Source organism: Salmo salar, chromosome 26, assembly GCF_965601325.2.
Source record: "Salmo salar chromosome 26, fSalSal1, whole genome shotgun sequence".
Lineage (NCBI taxonomy): Eukaryota > Metazoa > Chordata > Actinopteri > Salmoniformes > Salmonidae > Salmo > Salmo salar.
The window spans coordinates 53010001-53030000 of record NC_138316.1 but is presented as its reverse complement, the minus strand read 5'-3'; the positions used below and the strand labels follow the sequence as shown (position 1 = coordinate 53030000).

Here is a 20000-nt window from a genome sequence, read left to right as displayed (position 1 = left end):
GTGTTCCAATGGCACGTTGTGTTAGCTAATCCAAGTTTATCATTTTAAAAAGCTAATTGATTATTAGAAAACCCTTTTGCAGTTATGTTAGCACAGCTGAAAACTGTTGTCCTGATTTAAAGAAGCAATTAAACTGGCCTCTTTTAGACTAGTGATCCTAACAGACGTAAGACAGGGAATTTTTACTAGGATTAAATATCAGGAATTGTGAAAAACTGAGTTTAAATGTATTTGGCTAAGGTGTTTGTAAACTTCCGACTTCTTCAACTGTGTGTATTTATACGTTTGATTTGATTTCGTCCCCATTTTTTAAATAAAGTTTGATTTCGTCCCCATTTTAAATAAAGTTTGATTTGATTTCGTCCCCAGGTCTAGGCCCAGTTTCTCCATCCCAGATGTCTGTAGCCAAAGAGGACAGTGCCAGCTCCCAGGATGATGCTACGGATGAGATCATGGATCGCCTAGTCAAGTCTGTTACCAGGAACCCCACAGAGAGGCCGTCCAGCCCCAAGACACGCAAACGCTCCCGCCTCAACAGGAAGTCGTGTGAGTACTACAACACGGAGAGGAATGGGCCTTGAATTGATCTCTTCATCTAAATAAACTCTCTCTCTGTTTCTTCACGTGTTATTTCCCAAGTGACCCTCTCTAAATCAAATCTAATCTAATTTATTTATATAGCCCATCGTACATCAGCTGATATCTCAAAGTGCTGTACAGAAACCCAGCCTAAAACCCCCCAAACAGCAAGCAATGCAGGTGTAGAAGCACGGTGGCTAGGAAAAACTCCCTAGAAAGGCCAGAACCTAGGAAGAAACCTAGAGAGGAACCAGGCTATGAGGGGTGGCTAGGAAAAACTCCCTAGAAAGGCCAGAACCTAGGAAGAAACCTAGAGAGGAACCAGGCTATGAGGGGTGGCCAGTCCTCTTCTGGCCGTACTGCCCTCTCTAAATGTAGAGAGGCTGCTGAACTGCCATTCCATACAGCTCCCATCGTTCAACACTAGTCTGGATCCATTGTAGGTGTGCAGACTTTTGTTCAAGCCCAGCACCTAATTTAAAAAAAGATATATATTTATTTCACCTTTATTTAACCAGGTAGGCTAGTTGAGAACAAGTCCTTTATTTAACCAGGTAGGCTAGTTGAGAACAAGTTCTCATTTACAACTGTGACATGGCCAAGATAAAGCAAAGCAGTACGACACAAACAACAACACAGAGTTACACATGGAGTAAACAAAACATACAGTCAATAATACAATATGACAACAATTCACCTGATCAAGATCTTCAATCTGGTCTGTACCAGTTACAGTCGAGTTTGGCTGGAACAAAAGGCCTTCACTCTGTAGTCCTACTAGACAAGGCTTGGTGACTACAAGGCTTGGTGACTACTGTCTCCCGTCCACTCTGTAGTCCTTCTAGACAAGGCTTGGTGACTACAAGGCTTGGTGACTACTGTCTTCCGTCCACTCTGTAGTCCTTCTAGACAAGGCTTGGTGACTACTGTCTTCCGTCCACTCTGTAGTCCTTCTAGACAAGGCTTGGTGACTACAAGGCTTGGTGACTACAAGGCTTGGTGACTACAAGGCTTGGTGACTACAAGGCTTGGTGACTACAAGGCTTGGTGACTACTGTCTCCCGTCCACTCTGTAGTCCTTCTAGACAAGGCTTGGTGACTACAAGGCTTGGTGACTACAAGGCTTGGTGACTACAAGGCTTGGTGACTACAAGGCTTGGTGACTACAAGGCTTGGTGACTACAAGGCTTGGTGACTACTGTCTCCCGTCCACTCTGTAGTCCTTCTAGACAAGGCTTGGTGACTACTGTCTCCCGTCCACTCTGTAGTCCTACTAGACAAGGCTTGGTGACTACTGTCTACCGTCCACTCTGTAGTCCTACTAGACAAGGCTTGGTGACTACAAGGCTTGGTGACTACTGTCTCCCGTCCACTCTGTAGTCCTACTAGACAAGGCTTGGTGACTACTGTCTACCGTCCACTCTGTAGTCCTACTAGACAAGGCTTGGTGACTACAAGGCTTGGTGACTACTGTCTCCCGTCCACTCTGTAGTCCTACTAGACAAGGCTTGGTGACTACAAGGCTTGGTGACTACTGTCTCCCGTCCACTCTGTAGTCCTTCTAGACAAGGCTTGGTGACTACTGTCTTCCGTCCACTCTGTAGTCCTTCTAGACAAGGCTTGGTGACTACTGTCTTCCGTCCACTCTGTAGTCCTACTAGACAAGGCTTGGTGACTACTGTCTCCCGTCCACTCTGTAGTCCTACTAGACAAGGCTTGGTGACTACTGTCTCTCGTCCACTCTGTAGTCCTACTAGACAAGGCTTGGTGACTACTGTCTCCCGTCCACTCTGTAGTCCTACTAGACAAGGCTTGGTGACTACTGTCTCCCGTCCACTCTGTAGTCCTACTAGACAAGGCTTGGTGACTACTGTCTCCCGTCCACTCTGTAGTCCTACTAGACAAGGCTTGGTGACTACTGTCTCCCGTCCACTCTGTAGTCCTACTAGACAAGGCTTGGTGACTACTGTCGTCCATCTTGATCTCATTGTTCTTCTACCACCAATACCTGAAAAGGGTCAAGGCTAGATGTGTGATGCCACTGAGGGGGATAAGCCCTTTTGTCCCCGTCTGTGTCTCTATGTCCTTGTGTGTCCATCCACAGCATGATGTGTGTTCATAACAGAGCTTTATCTGAACAACAGAGCGTTATCTCCCTGGGCCCATAATATCTCTGTTGTTAGTTCCTCTCTCTAAAGATATCTACATACCCAGCGTTTATATCCTCCCACAAATGAAGAACTGATTTCTGTTCTCAACTGACATCCTGACATCTCAGTAAAGTGTACAAGAACCTTCAACAAAATGAAGATGTGTTGACATCATCCAAAATGGCACCCTATCGGGCCCTGGTCTAAAGTAGTGCACTATATAGGGAATAGGGCTCTGGTCTAAAGTAGTACCACTATATAGGGAATAGGGCCCTGGTCTAAAGTAGTGCCACTATATAGGGAATAGGGCCCTGGTCTATAGTAGTACCACTATATAGGGAATAGGGCCCTGGTCTATAGTAGTACCACTATATAGGGAATAGGGCCCTGGTCTATAGTAGTACCACTATATAGGGAATAGGGCTCTGGTCTATAGTAGTACCACTATATAGGGAATAGGGCTCTGGACCGCTGGGTCGGTGGGTGGGAAACCTCCTGGACCGCTGGGTGGTGGGGTGGGGGGGGGTGGGGTAGGTGGGGGAAATGTTTTTTTTTTTATTATCCCTGAGACGGTGCGTTGGCGTGGTAACGTGTGTGTTGTTCTCATCTGGTTTGACGTGGTGTTTCTGTGTGTTGCAGTGAGGAGGACTCTGAAGAGCGGACTTAGTGTCGACGTGGTTCAGGCTCTGGGACTCGGCAACAAGACTGGTGACAAGCTCTGAACACACAGACCTACACAGACCTACACAGACGGGTGACAAGCTCTGAACACACAGACCTACACAGACTGGTGACAAGCTCTGAACACACACACACACAGACCTACACAGACTGGTGACAAGCTCTGAACACACACACACAGACCTACACAGATGGGTGACAAGCTCTGAACACACAGACCTACACAGATGGGTGACAAGCTCTGAACACACAGAGACACACAGACCTACACAGACTGGTGACAAGCTCTGAACACCCAGAGACACACAGACCTACACAGATGGGTGACAAGCTCTGAACACCCAGAGACACACAGACCTACACAGATGGGTGACAAGCTCTGAACACACAGAGACACACAGACCTACACAGACAGACTGAGACGGAGTACTACCACACACACCAGCAATGAAGAGGGAAGGATGAAGTCATGCCAGTACCAAGGGCCTGGATCTTAGAAAGTCCTGATTTGACATAAAGAAGAGACAGTACATATAGGAAGGACATGCTGGTGTTGACTACAGTACCCCCCCCTAAGGCTGGTGTTGACTACAGTACCCCCCCCCTAAGGCTGGTGTTGACTACAGTACCCCCCCCCTAAGGCTGGTGTTGACTACAGTACCCCCCCCCTAAGGCTGGTGTTGACTACAGTACCCCCCCCCCTAAGGCTGGTGTTGACTACAGTACCCCCCCCCCCCTAAGGCTGGTGTTGACTACAGTACCCCCCCCCCCCTAAGGCTGGTGTTGACTACAGTACCCCCCCCCTAAGGCTGGGGTTGTTCCTGTCTCACTACATAACACCCATTTCTCTTCACGTCGTGCTGGAAGATATGAAAAACTCTACTGTTCATTGTTTTGTTTTTTCTCCTCTAAATGGACGAGTCACTCGGTAGAAATGTGGCGGAAGGCCCGGAGAAGCGTTTCAGGAAACGCGGCGGAAGGCCCGGAGAAGCGTTTCAGGAAACGCGGCTGAAGGCCCGGAGAAGCGTTTCAGGAAACGCGGCTGAAGGCCCGGAGAAGCGTTTCAGGAAACGCGGCTGAAGGCCCGGAGAAGCGTTTCAGGAAACGCGGCTGAAGGCCCGGAGAAGCGTTTCAGGAATTGATGTAAATATACAGATGTTTTGCTGTGGTAGACATCATGATGTATCATATTTAAGAGATTTATACAGTATGATGTACATTTAACTGAACATTAAGGACAAATGAGACTATTTTTAAAGACTATTGTGTGTCTGGAATCAGGGTGGTGGAGGGGGGGGTAACAACCTCCTGGACCGGTGGGTGGAGGGAGGAAACAGGATGTTTTAGTCAAGAAGTGGTTGAATATAAACTCTGGTATAATTATTATTATTATTATTGTAATGGATAAAAGCATCAGATCTTATTAACTTTATATGATTATAGTGTGAGAGAGTCTAATGTTCTATATGCTGTTAGAGGTCATGTTGAGCCTGGTCTCAGACAACACACACACACACACACACACACACACACACACACACACACACAAACAAACACAGAGAGATGTCTCAGACAACACACACACACACACACACACACAGAGGGACGTCTCAGACGACACACGAGGTGATCTGATCCAGACAGAGGACATATAAACCAGGTCACATGCCCACATTATTTATCACACACACAAACCTTGTTTCACTGTTAATACTTGGACCCCACGGGGTGTGTGTGTGTGTGTGTGAGTCTAGGTACTGTACGGTGTGTAGTATTCTGTATCATATTTCAGTTCAGGAGGGTTGATTGTTCCAACACAAACCTTTAGGATTCAAGCTCTGGTCATATAGAACAGCCTCTGGTCATATAGAACAGCCTCTGGTCATATAGAACAGCATAGAACAACCTCTGGTCATATAGAACAACCTCTGGTCATATAGAACACCCTCTGGTCATATAGAACACCCTCTGGTCATATAGAACACCCTCTGGTCATATAGAACAGCATAAAGCAACGTCTGGTCATATAGAACAGCCTCTGGTCATATAGAACACCCTCTGGTCATATAGAACACCCTCTGGTCATATAGAACACCCTCTGGTCATATAGAACAGCCTCTGGTCATATATAACACCCTCTGGTCATATAGAACAGCATAAAACGCCCTCTGGTCATATAGAACAGCCTCTGGTCATATAGAACAGCATTAAACAACCTCTGGTCATATAGAACAGCCTCTGGTCATATAGAACACCCTCTGGTCATATAGAACAGCATAAAGCAACGTCTGGTCATATAGAACAGCCTCTGGTCATATAGAACAGCCTCTGGTCATATAGAACACCCTCTGGTCATATAGAACACCCTCTGGTCATATAGAACAACCTCTGGTCATATAGAACAGCATAAAGCAACGTCTGGTCATATAGAACAGCATATAACACCCTCTGGTCATATAGAACAGCATAAAACGCCCTCTGGTCATATAGAACACCCTCTGGTCATATAGAACAGCATTAAACAACCTCTGGTCATATAGAACAGCCTCTGGTCATATAGAACACCCTCTGGTCATATAGAACACCCTCTGGTCATATAGAACACCCTCTGGTCATATAGAACACCCTCTGGTCATATAGAACAACCTCTGGTCATATAGAACACCCTCTGGTCATATAGAACAGCCTCTGGTCATATAGAACAGCATTAACCACCATCTGGTCATATAGAACACCCTCTGGTCATATAGAACAGCATAGAACACCCTCTGGTCATATAGAACAGCATAGAACACCCTCTGGTCATATAGAACAGCCTCTGGTCATATGGAACAGGATAAAACAACACTTACACCCTTAATGTTAAGTGTAATTCGACTCCGTGTAAGGACGCCACTCTGTCTCCAACGTGCACAGTAGCGATGAACTAACGGTGACCTCTGTTTCCAAGGTTCACGGTATTGTGTGTACACAGAGAGAGATATTCGGGGTCCACGGGGGGGGGGGGGGGGAGAATCCATACAGTGTCTTTCTGAAATACAATCATTTTAAGGGCAGCGTTTTTGAAGGAAGTTCTGACTATGTTATGTAGAGAATAAAGAGATTTGCCTGTTTGCACTAGGAGGTGGGGTATGATACAATAGCAAGGATAACGTTGTCATGACTACACTGTTTTCTGATCACGTGTTCACTTCCCTTAGTTGTGTCGAGTACAGGTGTGTTTACCTGTGTGTTTACCTGTGTGTATACCTGTGTGTATACCTGTGTGTGTACCTGTGTGTTTACCTGTGTGTATACCTGTGTGTATTGAGTTGTGTTTACCTGTGTGTTTACCTGTGTGTATTGAGTTGTGTATACCTGTGTGTTTACCTGTGTGTATACCTGTGTGTTTACCTGTGTGTATACCTGTGTGTATACCTGTGTGTATACCTGTGTGTTTACCTGTGTGTATACCTGTGTGTTTACCTGTGTGTATTGAGTTGTGTTTACCTGTGTGTATTGAGTTGTGTTTACCTGTGTGTTTACCTGTGTGTATTGAGTTGTGTATATGAAGTGTGTTTCAGTTGTTCTAGGTGGAATGCGTGTACTGCATGTTGTTTACACATTCACTATTTCCTGTAGAGAGATGTACTCCACGCTTTGTCCCAAATCACACCCTATTCCCTATATACAGTAGTTCCACGCCTGTGTCCCAAATCGCACCCTATTCCCTATATACAGTAGTTCCACGCCTGTGTCCCAAATCGCACCCTATTCCCTATATACAGTAGTACACTACTTTTGAAAGTACTGCAATGTGTAGGGAGAAGGGTGCCATTTTTAAAACGTACCCTCACTTCAGTCACTATTCTGAGGCACATATGTTTAAAGATAGACCCTCGTCCTCCTCTGTGAATGTGTTCTGGTCATTTACTTTCTATTGTTACCATCTATCTGAGGACACGATGGTCGTATCATGAGACTGTGTGTGTGTCTGTGTGGACACAGGAGCGACGGCGAACTGTAACTAAATGCTCAATGGTTGTAATAATGCTTAATTGAAGTCTTATTTTAAGTGTTTTATCGTCATATGTTTCCCAAATGTATAAAAACATGAATAAAAACATCTTCAAGCCTACAGTCGACTGTACCGATGTTATTCTTTCACTCAGATTGTGTTGGGTTACATTACCTTATGGCTCTAGTAGTAAACTGTCTCAATCTTTCACAGAATGCTACAGTCAGGAGTAGCCGTCTTTCACAGAATGCTACAGTCAGGACTAGCCGTCTTTCACAGAATGCTACAGTCAGGACTAGTCATCTTTCACAGAATGCTACAGTCAGGACTAGTTGTCTTTCACAGAATGCTACAGTCAGGAGTAGTGGTCTTTCACAGAATGCTACAGTCAGGAGTAGCCGTCTTTCACAGAATGCTAGTCAGGACTAGTAGTCTTTCACAGAATGCTACATTCAGGAGTAGTCGTCTTTCACAGAATGGCACAGTCAGGACTAGTCGTCTTTCACAGAATGCCACAGTCAGGAGTAGTGGTCTTTAAAAACAATACATTGACAGCTCTCAGATCCGCACTCTGCTGTGGCCCGTGCGCATGTGATGGCTCTTTAACGGGGGGGGGGGGGGGTCATAACGGTTCTCAGAGTTTGGGTCACGTGCCAAGATAGGCTATGCCAGCCGGTAAGAGCCTCGACTGGGTTACCATAGCGTACCGCTTAGAGAGAGAGAGAGAGGTGTTGTTGATATTGTAAACCGCAAACCGGTGACAGGTATCGTCCCTTACGTCGTGTCCTTCCCATCTTACCTCCGGTCCTCCCCTTGATGGTGTGTATATAAAAGAGAATAGAAGATGACGCGAGGCTGAGTGAGTTTAACGGGAAGATGCTCGTCTTCAATGTGCCTGTGCTCCTTCTGCTGTCGGTAGTCGGTAAAGATGCGGCTGACCTCCCCGCGACAGACGCGTCGCTTTTTCCGGACCTGGGGCTGCGTAGCGGTGGATTAACCGGTCCGTCGCTACCCGCTTCTCCGACCACCTCTCTAGACCGCTTCCAGGTCCAACCCCAGGAGGAGTATGCCTCGCCGGGTATTGCCTTGGCCCGGTCCGCAGAGGAACCGTCCGCGATCACGGAGGACGGCGGCGGAGAGTCGCACCGCCACGGCGGAGGGTTCCAGATGGTGCAGTGGGAATGGAGTTATGTACAGACGCCTTACGTTATCGCTATATGGATCCTGGTGGCCAGTGTCGCGAAAATCCGTAAGTGGACATCTGACCCTATTTCTCTGAATGTACTGGCGTATAACCGAGTTACCAAGCAACCATTTGATCTTTGTGATATCCCGTAGTCTATAAAAGGTATTTTAGCAAACCTATAAATAGGACTATTACACATACAGAGCTGCGGTATATGTGTAAATATATCTTATATATATTATATTATATCATATATCTTAAACCATTTTAAACGTGTAGTTTTGATGTAACAGGAATGTCCAGCGACACTAAAGAGAAGTCCTAAAGATAAGTCCTCAGCTAGGTATTTACAGGCTAGTTTTCCTGCACTTCTGAACAGCCCCCTGCTACAGAGAGCTCTTTCAGTATGATACTAGTGGAGCTGATGATGATGATGATGACAGTATGCCTGTCATTGACTTGGGGGAAGAAACTATTCTGCTTTAGACCTCTGAGACATGATGTTTGAAACTCTTTCATTTCAAACATCACTTCATTTTAATTTCTCTCCTTCTCTTTCTCTATTCAACGCTTCATCCTCCCTTCATGCCCTACTGGCCTCCCAGTCCCAGATACCCACCCCTACTGGCCACCCAGCCCTACTGGCCTCCCAGCCCTACTGGCCTCCCAGCCCCAGATACCCAGCCCTACTGGCCTCCCAGCCCTACTGGCCTCCCTGCCCTACTGGCCTCCCAGCCCTACTGGCCTCCCAGTCCCATAAACCCAGCCCTACTGGCCTCCCAGCCCTACTGGCCTCCCAGTCCCATAAACCCTGCCCTACTGGCCTCCCAGCCCTACTGGCCTCCCAGCCCTACTGGCCTCCCAGTCCCATAAACCCTGCCCTACTGGCCTCCCAGCCCTACTGGCCTCCCAGCCCTACTGGCCTCCCAGCCCTACTGGCCTCCCAGTCCCATAAACCCAGCCCTACTGGCCTCCCAGCCCCAGAATCCCAGCCCATCTGGCCTCCCAGCCCTACTGGCCTCCCAGCCCTACTGGCCTCCCAGCCCCAGATACCCAGCCCTACTGGCCTCCCAGCCCTACTGGCCTCCCAGCCCCAGATACCCAGCCCTACTGGCCTCCCAGCCCTACTGGCCTCCCAGCCCCAGAATCCCAGCCCTACTGGCCTCCCAGCCCCAGAATCCCAGCCCATCTGGCCTCCCAGCCCTACTGGCCTCCCAGCCCTACTGGCCTCCCAGCCCCAGATACCCACCCCTACTGGCCACCCAGCCCTACTGGCCTCCCAGCCCTACTGGCCTCCCAGCCCTACTGGCCTCCCAGTCCCAGATACCCAGCCCTACTGGCCTCCCAGCCCCAGATACCCACCCCTACTGGCCTCCCAGTCCCATAAACCCTGCCCTACTGGCCTCCCAGCCCTACTGGCCACCCAGCCCTACTGGCCTCCCAGCCCCAGATACTCAGCCCTACTGGCCTCCCAGTCCCATAAACCCAGCCCTACTGGCCTCCCAGCCCCAGAATCCCAGCCCATCTGGCCTCCCAGCCCTACTGGCCTCCCAGCCCTACTGGCCTCCCAGCCCCAGATACCCAGCCCTACTGGCCTCCCAGCCCTACTGGCCTCCCAGCCCCAGAATCCCAGCCCTACTGGCCTCCCAGCCCCAGAATCCCAGCCCATCTGGCCTCCCAGCCCTACTGGCCTCCCAGCCCCAGAATCCCAGCCCATCTGGCCTCCCAGCCCTACTGGCCTCCCAGTCCTACTGGCCTCCCAGCCCCAGAATCCCAGCCCATCTGGCCTCCCAGCCCTACTGGCCTCCCAGCCCTACTGGCCTCCCAGCCCCAGATACCCAGCCCTACTGGCCTCCCAGCCCCAGAATCCCAGCCCATCTGGCCTCCCAGCCCATCTGGCCTCCCAGCCCTACTGGCCTCCCAGTCCCATAAACCCAGCCCTACTGGCCTCCCAGTCCCAGATACCCAGCCCTACTGGCCTCCCAGTCCCAGATACCCAGCCCTACTGGCCTCCCAGCCCTACTGGCCTCCCAGCCCCAGTGGCCCCCCAGCCCCAGTGGCCCCCCAGCCCAGTGGCCACCCAGCCCCAGATACCCAGCCCTACTGGCCTCCCAGCCCCAGATACCCAGCCCTACTGGCCTCCCAGCCCTACTGGCCTCCCAGCCCCAGTGGCCTCCCAGCCCCAGTGGCCCCCCAGCCCCAGTGGCCCCTTTCCTAGAGGGTCCTGGCATGTTCAGAACCCCCCCCCCCCCACACACACACACACACACACACATTCTCAGGACTCACTGAGGTCCAGTAACATGTTGAGTTGACCCTTACTGTGGCCCTGACTCTCTGTCTAGCTATTGGACTCTCTGTGGACTCTCTGTCTAGCTATTGGACTCTCTGTGGACTCTCTGTCTAGCTATTGGACTCTCTGTGGACTCTCTGTCTAGCTATTGGACTCTCTGTGGACTCTCTGTCTAGCTATTGGACTCTCTGTGGACTCACTGTCTAGCTATTGGACTCTCTGTGGACTCACTGTCTAGCTATTGGACTCTCTGTGGACTCTCTGTCTAGCTATTGGACTCTCTGTGGACTCACTGTCTAGCTATTGGACTCTCTGTGGACTCACTGTCTAGCTATTGGACTCTCTGTGGACTCACTGTCTAGCTATTGGACTCTCTGTGGACTCTCTGTCTAGCTATTGGACTCTCTGTGGACTCACTGGTTATGACCAGGGTTGGGTAGGTTACCTTCTATAATGTAACCCGTTACTAGTTACTAGTTAACTGTTCAAAATCAGTTGGATTACCCCAAAACTCAGTAATGTAATCTGATTACATTCAGTTACTTTTAGATTACTTTTCCCTTTAAGAGGCATTAGATGAAGACAGAAAATATATGTTACCAATCGAACGACATCTATTGCAGGATAAATCACTGTTTACATAGCTGGCCATATATGGATGTTAAATTTATACTTTATTTTTTGGTTATGTAGGCTTCTTCTAACCTATCGCTTTCTACTACATATAATAATAATAATAATAATAATAATAATACGATTTAATTATATCTTTACATTTAAAAACCAAAGTCTATCCGAATTCCTGTCATTACAATAAATGTTATACAAATCAAATGTATTTTTATAAAGCCCTTCGTACATCAGCTGATATTCTCAAAGTGCTGTACAGAAACCCAGCCTAAAACCCCCCAAACAGCAAGCAATGCAGGTGTAGAAGCACGGTGGCTAGGAAAAACTCCCTAGGAAAAACTCCCTAGAAAGGCCAAAAACCTAGGAAGAAACCTAGAGAGGAACCAGGCTATGAGGGGTGGCTAGGAAAAACTCCCTAGGAAAAACTCCCTAGAAAGGCCAGAACCTAGGAAGAAACCTAGAGAGGAACCAGGCTATGAGGGGTGGTCAGTCCTCTTCTGGCTGTGCAGGGTGGAGATTATAACAGAACATGGTCAAAATGTTAAAATGTTAAAATGTTCATAAATGACCAGCAGGGTCAAATAATAATAATCATAGTAGTTGTCGAGGGTGCAACAAACACCCCTTTTTATCTTCAAGAATAGGATTTATTGTTTGGTAAATTGTTTAACCGGAACATAACCCCAAAACTAAAGGATGTATTAGCCAGTCCTACGCCGTTGTTTATGATCGTGTTGTCATGGAGAACTGATTGGGCTCGTTGATTCAAGTTGAAAAATAAATGCTGTGTTCATGGAATGGCTTTGAGCACTACTGAAAAGTGCTGTTTACATGTGATTAAATAAATGGCATATGCTGCATTTGTTACAGGCCTACTGTTGACATTTTTTATTGGTGACATTGTGATATGTTTTGGTAAAAAGCTGAGGGACGGGAAGAAATGTAACCACTCTCAGATTAATAGACAGAGATATGGATGCAAGGAACTGACCATCCACGATATCAACATTATAGTTATAACCATGTTATGAGGCTATACAGGACTGACCATCCACGATATCAACATTATAGTTATAACCATGTTATGAGGCTATACAGGACTGACCATGATATCAACAGTATAGTTATAACCATGTTATGAGGCTATACAGGACTGACCATGATATCAACATTATAGTTATAACCATGTTATGAGGCTATACAGGACTGACCATCCACGACATCAACATTATAGTTATAACCATGTTATGAGGCTATACAGGACTGACCATCCATGATATCAACATTATAGTTATAACCATGTTATGAGGCTATACAGGACTGACCATCCACGATATCAACATCATAGTTATAACCATGTTATGAGGCTATACAGGACTGACCATCCACGATATCAACATTATAGTTATAACCATGTTATGAGGCTATACAGGACTGACCATGATATCAACAGTATAGTTATAACCATGTTATGAGGCTATACAGGACTGACCATGATATCAACATTATAGTTATAACCATGTTATGAAGCTATACAGGACTGACCGTCCATGATATCAACATTATAGTTATAACCATGTTATGAGGCTATACAGGACTGACCATCCATGATATCAACATTATAGTTATAACCATGTTATGAGGCTATACAGGACTGACCATGATATCAACATTATAGTTATAACCATGTTATGAGGCTATACAGGACTGACCATGATATCAACATTATAGTTATAACCATGTTATGAGGCTATACAGGACTGACCATCCACGACATCAACATTATAGTTATAACCATGTTATGAGGCTATACAGGACTGACCATCCATGATATCAACATTATAGTTATAACCATGTTATGAGGCTATACAGGACTGACCATCCACGATATCAACATTATAGTTATAACCATGTTATGAGGCTATACAGGACTGACCATGATATCAACAGTATAGTTATAACCATGTTATGAGGCTATACAGGACTGACCATGATATCAACATTATAGTTATAACCATGTTATGAGGCTATACAGGACTGACCATCCACGACATCAACATTATAGTTATAACCATGTTATGAGGCTATACAGGACTGACCATCCATGATATCAACATTATAGTTATAACCATGTTATGAGGCTATACAGGACTGACCATCCATGATATCAACATTATAGTTATAACCATGTTATGAGGCTATACAGGACTGACCATCCATGATATCAACATTATAGTTAGAACCATGTTATGAAGCTATACAGGACTGACCGTCCATGATATCAACATTATAGTTATAACCATGTTATGAGGCTATACAGGACTGACCATCCATGATATCAACATTATAGTTATAACCATGTTATGGAGGCTATACAGGACTGACCATCCACGACATCAACATTATAGTTATAACCATGTTATGAGGCTATACAGGACTGACCATCCATGATATCAACATTATAGTTATAACCATGTTATGAGGCTATACAGGACTGACCATCCATGATATCAACATTATAGTTAGAACCATGTTATGAAGCTATACAGGACTGACCGTCCATGATATCAACATTATAGTTATAACCATGTTATGAGGCGATACAGGATTGACCATCCATGATATCAACATTATAGTTATAACCATGTTATGAGGCTATACAGGACTGACCATCCACGATATCAACATTATAGTTATAACCATGTTATGAGGCTATACAGGACTGACCATGATATCAACAGTATAGTTATAACCATGTTATGTGGCTATACAGGACTGACCATGATATCAACATTATAGTTATAACCATGTTATGAGGCTATACAGGACTGACCATCCACGACATCAACATTATAGTTATAACCATGTTATGAGGCTATACAGGACTGACCATCCATGATATCAACATTATAGTTATAACCATGTTATGAGGCTATACAGGACTGACCATCCATGATATCAACATTATAGTTATAACCATGTTATGAGGCTATACAGGACTGACCATCCACGATATCAACATTATAGTTAGAACCATGTTATGAGGCTATACAGGACTGACCATGATATCAACATTATAGTTATAACCATGTTATGAGGCTATACAGGACTGACCATCCGATATCAACATTATAGTTATAACCATGTTATGAGGCTATACAGGACTGACCATCCACGACATCAACATTATAGTTATAACCATGTTATGAGGCTATACAGGACTGACCATCCATGATATCAACATTATAGTTATAACCATGTTATGAGGCTATACAGGACTGACCATCCATGATATCAACATTATAGTTATAACCATGTTATGAGGCTATACAGGACTGACCATCCATGATATCAACATTATAGTTATAACCATGTTATGAGGCTATACAGGACTGACCATCCACGATATCAACATTATAGTTATAACCATGTTATGAGGCTATACAGGACTGACCATGATATCAACAGTATAGTTATAACCATGTTATGAGGCTATACAGGACTGACCATGATATCAACATTATAGTTATAACCATGTTATGAGGCTATACAGGACTGACCATCCACGACATCAACATTATAGTTATAACCATGTTATGAGGCTGATACAGGACTGACCATCCATGATATCAACATTATAGTTATAACCATGTTATGAGGCTATACAGGACTGACCATCCACGATATCAACATTATAGTTATAACCATGTTATGAGGCTATACAGGACTGACCATCCATGATATCAACATTATAGTTATAACCATGTTATGAGGCTATACAGGACTGACCATCCACGACATCAACATTATAGTTATAACCATGTTATGAGGCTATACAGGACTGACCATCCATGATATCAACATTATAGTTATAACCATGTTATGAGGCTATACAGGACTGACCATGATATCAACAGTATAGTTATAACCATGTTATGAGGCTATACAGGACTGACCATGATATCAACATTATAGTTATAACCATGTTATGAGGCTATACAGGACTGACCATCCACGACATCAACATTATAGTTATAACCATGTTATGAGGCTATACAGGACTGACCATCCATGATATCAACATTATAGTTATAACCATGTTATGAGGCTATATAGGACTGACCATCCATGATATCAACATTATAGTTATAACCATGTTATGAGGCTATACAGGACTGACCATCCATGATATCAACATTATAGTTAGAACCATGTTATGAGGCTATACAGGACTGACCATCCACGATATCAACATTATAGTTATAACCATGTTATGAGGCTATACAGGACTGACCATGATATCAACAGTATAGTTATAACCATGTTATGAAGCTATACAGGACTGACCATGATATCAACATTATAGTTATAACCATGTTATGAAGCTATACAGGACTGACCGTCCATGATATCAACATTATAGTTATAACCATGTTATGAGGCTATACAGGACTGACCATCCACGATATCAACATTATAGTTAGAACCATGTTATGAAGCTATACAGGACTGACCATGATATCAACATTATAGTTATAACCATGTTATGAGGCTATACAGGACTGACCATGATATCAACATTATAGTTATAACCATGTTATGAGGCTATACAGGACTGACCATCCACGACATCAACATTATAGTTATAACCATGTTATGAGGCTATACAGGACTGACCATCCATGATATCAACATTATAGTTATAACCATGTTATGAGGCTATACAGGACTGACCATCCACTGACTATCAACATTATAGTTATAACCATGTTATGAGGCTATACAGGACTGACCATCCATGATATCAACATTATAGTTATAACCATGTTATGAGGCTATACAGGACTGACCATCCACGATATCAACATTATAGTTATAACCATGTTATGAGGCTATACAGGACTGACCATGATATCAACAGTATAGTTATAACCATGTTATGAGGCTATACAGGACTGACCATGATATCAACATTATAGTTATAACCATGTTATGAGGCTATACAGGACTGACCATCCACGACATCAACATTATAGTTATAACCATGTTATGAGGCGATACAGGACTGACCATCCATGATATCAACATTATAGTTATAACCATGTTATGGAGGCTATACAGGACTGACCATCCATGATATCAACATTATAGTTATAACCATGTTATGAGGCTATACAGGACTGACCATCCATGATATCAACATTATAGTTATAACCATGTTATGAGGCTATACAGGACTGACCATCCATGATATCAACATTATAGTTATAACCATGTTATGAGGCTATACAGGACTGACCATCCACGATATCAACATTATAGTTATAACCATGTTATGAGGCTATACAGGACTGACCGTGATATCAACAGTATAGTTATAGCCATGTTATGAGGCTATACAGGACTGACCATGATATCAACATTATAGTTATAACCATGTTATGAGGCTATACAGGACTGACCATCCACGACATCAACATTATAGTTATAACCATGTTATGAGGCTATACAGGACTGACCATCCATGATATCAACATTATAGTTATAACCATGTTATGAGGCTATACAGGACTGACCATCCATGATATCAACATTATAGTTATAACCATGTTATGAGGCTATACAGGACTGACCATCCATGATATCAACATTATAGTTAGAACCATGTTATGAAGCTATACAGGACTGACCGTCCATGATATCAACATTATAGTTATAACCATGTTATGAGGCTATACAGGACTGACCATCCATGATATCAACATTATAGTTATAACCATGTTATGGAGGCTATACAGGACTGACCATCCACGACATCAACATTATAGTTATAACCATGTTATGAGGCTATACAGGACTGACCATCCATGATATCAACATTATAGTTATAACCATGTTATGAGGCTATACAGGACTGACCATCCATGATATCAACATTATAGTTAGAACCATGTTATGAAGCTATACAGGACTGACCATCCATGATATCAACATTATAGTTATAACCATGTTATGAGGCGATACAGGATTGACCATCCATGATATCAACATTATAGTTATAACCATGTTATGAGGCTATACAGGACTGACCATCCACGATATCAACATTATAGTTATAACCATGTTATGAGGCTATACAGGACTGACCATCCACGATATCAACATTATAGTTATAACCATGTTATGAGGCTATACAGTGTTTGTTTACATTTACTTTGTTTACAAACATTGGAGTAAAACAAGCTTATATTTTGGGTTCTCATGGAGTTTGACATTTGAACTAAGCTCAAGGAATTTATTACTTATATTCTTCAACAATCAATGGATATAAATATATAAATATATATATATATATATATATATACAGTACCAGTCAAATGTTTGGACACACCTACTCATTCCAGGGTTTTTCTTTATTTTTACTATTTTCTACATTGTAGAATAAAAATGAAGACATTAAAACTATGAAGTAACACATATGGAATCATGTAGTAACCAAAAAAGTTGTAAACAATTCAAAATATATTTTATATTTGAGCTTCTTCAAAGTAGCCACCCTTTGCCTTGATGACAGCTTTTGCACTGTCTTGGGCATTCTGACATCACAGCGGTCTGGTTGGTCTCTGACATCACAGCGGTCTGGTTGGTCTCTGACATCACAGCGGTCTGGTTGGTCTCTGACATCACAGCGGTACATCACAGCGGTCTGGTTGGTCTCTGACATCACAGCGGTCTGGTTGGTCTCTGACATCACAGCGGTCTGGTTGGTCTCTGACATCACAGCGGTCTGGTTGGTCTCTGACATCACAGCGGTCTCTGACATCACAGCGGTCTCTGACATCACAGCGGCCTCTGACATCACAGCGGTCTCTGACATCACAGCGGTCTCTATCTTGTGGTCAGACTCGCTCAGGTGGAACAAACTGAATCCTGGGCCTTTTTTCAACGCTGATTTGAATGTCATTGAAAAAACAGAGAAATGTCAAAGATATTTTTTTTCTTGCAAACATCCTTTTCTGAAATTAAAAGTAATCCTCGAAGTAATCATCTACTTTTTCAATAGTTTCTGTAATCGGATTACAATATTTTTTTAATGTAACTGATTACAGTTACCGTTTTTTGTAATCATTTCCATGTAATCCGTTACTCCCCAACCCTGGTTATGACAAGGTGACAGATTACAGTACTACTGTACTTGTTGCCTGGCTACCCATCCACACCGTATGAAGGCATCAATAGAGCAGCGAAATCAATTAAGGCTGTACCTCTACCAGTACTACTACCATCTCTACTGTACCAATACTACTACCATCTCTACTGTACCAATACTACTACCATCTCTACTGTACCAATACTACTACCATCTCTACTGTACCAATACTACTACCATCTCTACTGTACCAATACTACTACCATCTCTACTGTACCAATACTACTACCATCTCTACTGTACCAATACTACTACCATCTCTACTGTACCAATACTACTCCCATCTCTACTGTACCAATACTACTACCATCTCTACTGTACCAATACTACTACCATCTCTACTGTACCAATACTACTACCATCTCTACTGTACCAGTACTACTACCATCTCTACTGTACCAATACTACTCCCATCTCTACTGTACCAATACTACTACCGTCTCTACTGTACCAATACTACTACCGTCTCTACTGTACCAATACTACTACCATCTCTACTGTACCAATACTACTCCCATCTCTACTGTACCAATATTACTACCATCTCTACTGTACCAATACTACTACCATCTCTACTGTACCAGTACTACTACCATCTCTACTGTACCAATACTACTCCCATCTCTACTGTACCAATACTACTACCATCTCTACTGTACCAATACTACTCCCATCTCTACTGTACCAATACTACTACCATCTCTACTGTACCAATACTACTACCATCTCTACTGTACCAATGCTACTACCATCTCTACTGTACCAATGCTACTACCATCTCTACTGTACCAATACTACTACCATCTCTACTGTACCAATACTACTACCATCTCTACTGTACCAATACTACTACCATCTCTACTGTACCAGTACTACTACCATCTCTACTGTACCAATACTACTACCATCTCTACTGTACCAATATTACTACCATCTCTACTGTACCAATACTACTACCATCTCTACTGTACCAGTACTACTACCATCTCTACTGTACCTGTACCAATACTACTACCATCTCTACTGTACCAATACTACTACCATCTCTACTGTACCAATACTACTACCATCTCTACTGTACCAATACTACTACCATCTCTACTGTACCAATACTAGTACCATCTCTACTGTACCAGTACTACTACCATCTCTACTGTACCAATACTAGTACCATCTCTACTGTACCAATATTACTACCATCTCTACAGTACACTGACCCAGTGACGACAACAAGAATGTGACCTCAGGGACAGAAGGGCTCACTAAGGGACCAC

General features: G+C 44.0%; 2 protein-coding genes across 2 annotated transcripts in view; both read left to right on the top strand.

Moving 5' to 3' along the window:
• LOC106588129 (FH1/FH2 domain-containing protein 1-like) overlaps positions 1 to 7527 on the top strand; it is a 55566-nt gene extending 48039 nt beyond the window's left edge. Inside the window, exons 17-18 of the mRNA XM_082969910.1 lie at positions 370 to 546; positions 3369 to 7527. Coding sequence (XP_082826036.1) covers positions 370 to 436 — 67 coding nt within the window. The 3' untranslated portion in view covers positions 437 to 546; positions 3369 to 7527. The remainder of the gene's footprint in view (positions 1 to 369; positions 547 to 3368) is intronic.
• Positions 7528 to 8046: 519 nt separating this feature from the next.
• Positions 8047 to 20000, top strand: part of slc9a5 (solute carrier family 9 member A5) — a 100290-nt gene continuing 88336 nt past the window's right edge. The window contains exon 1 of the mRNA XM_082969909.1: positions 8047 to 8656. Coding sequence (XP_082826035.1) covers positions 8284 to 8656 — 373 coding nt within the window. The 5' untranslated portion in view covers positions 8047 to 8283. The remainder of the gene's footprint in view (positions 8657 to 20000) is intronic.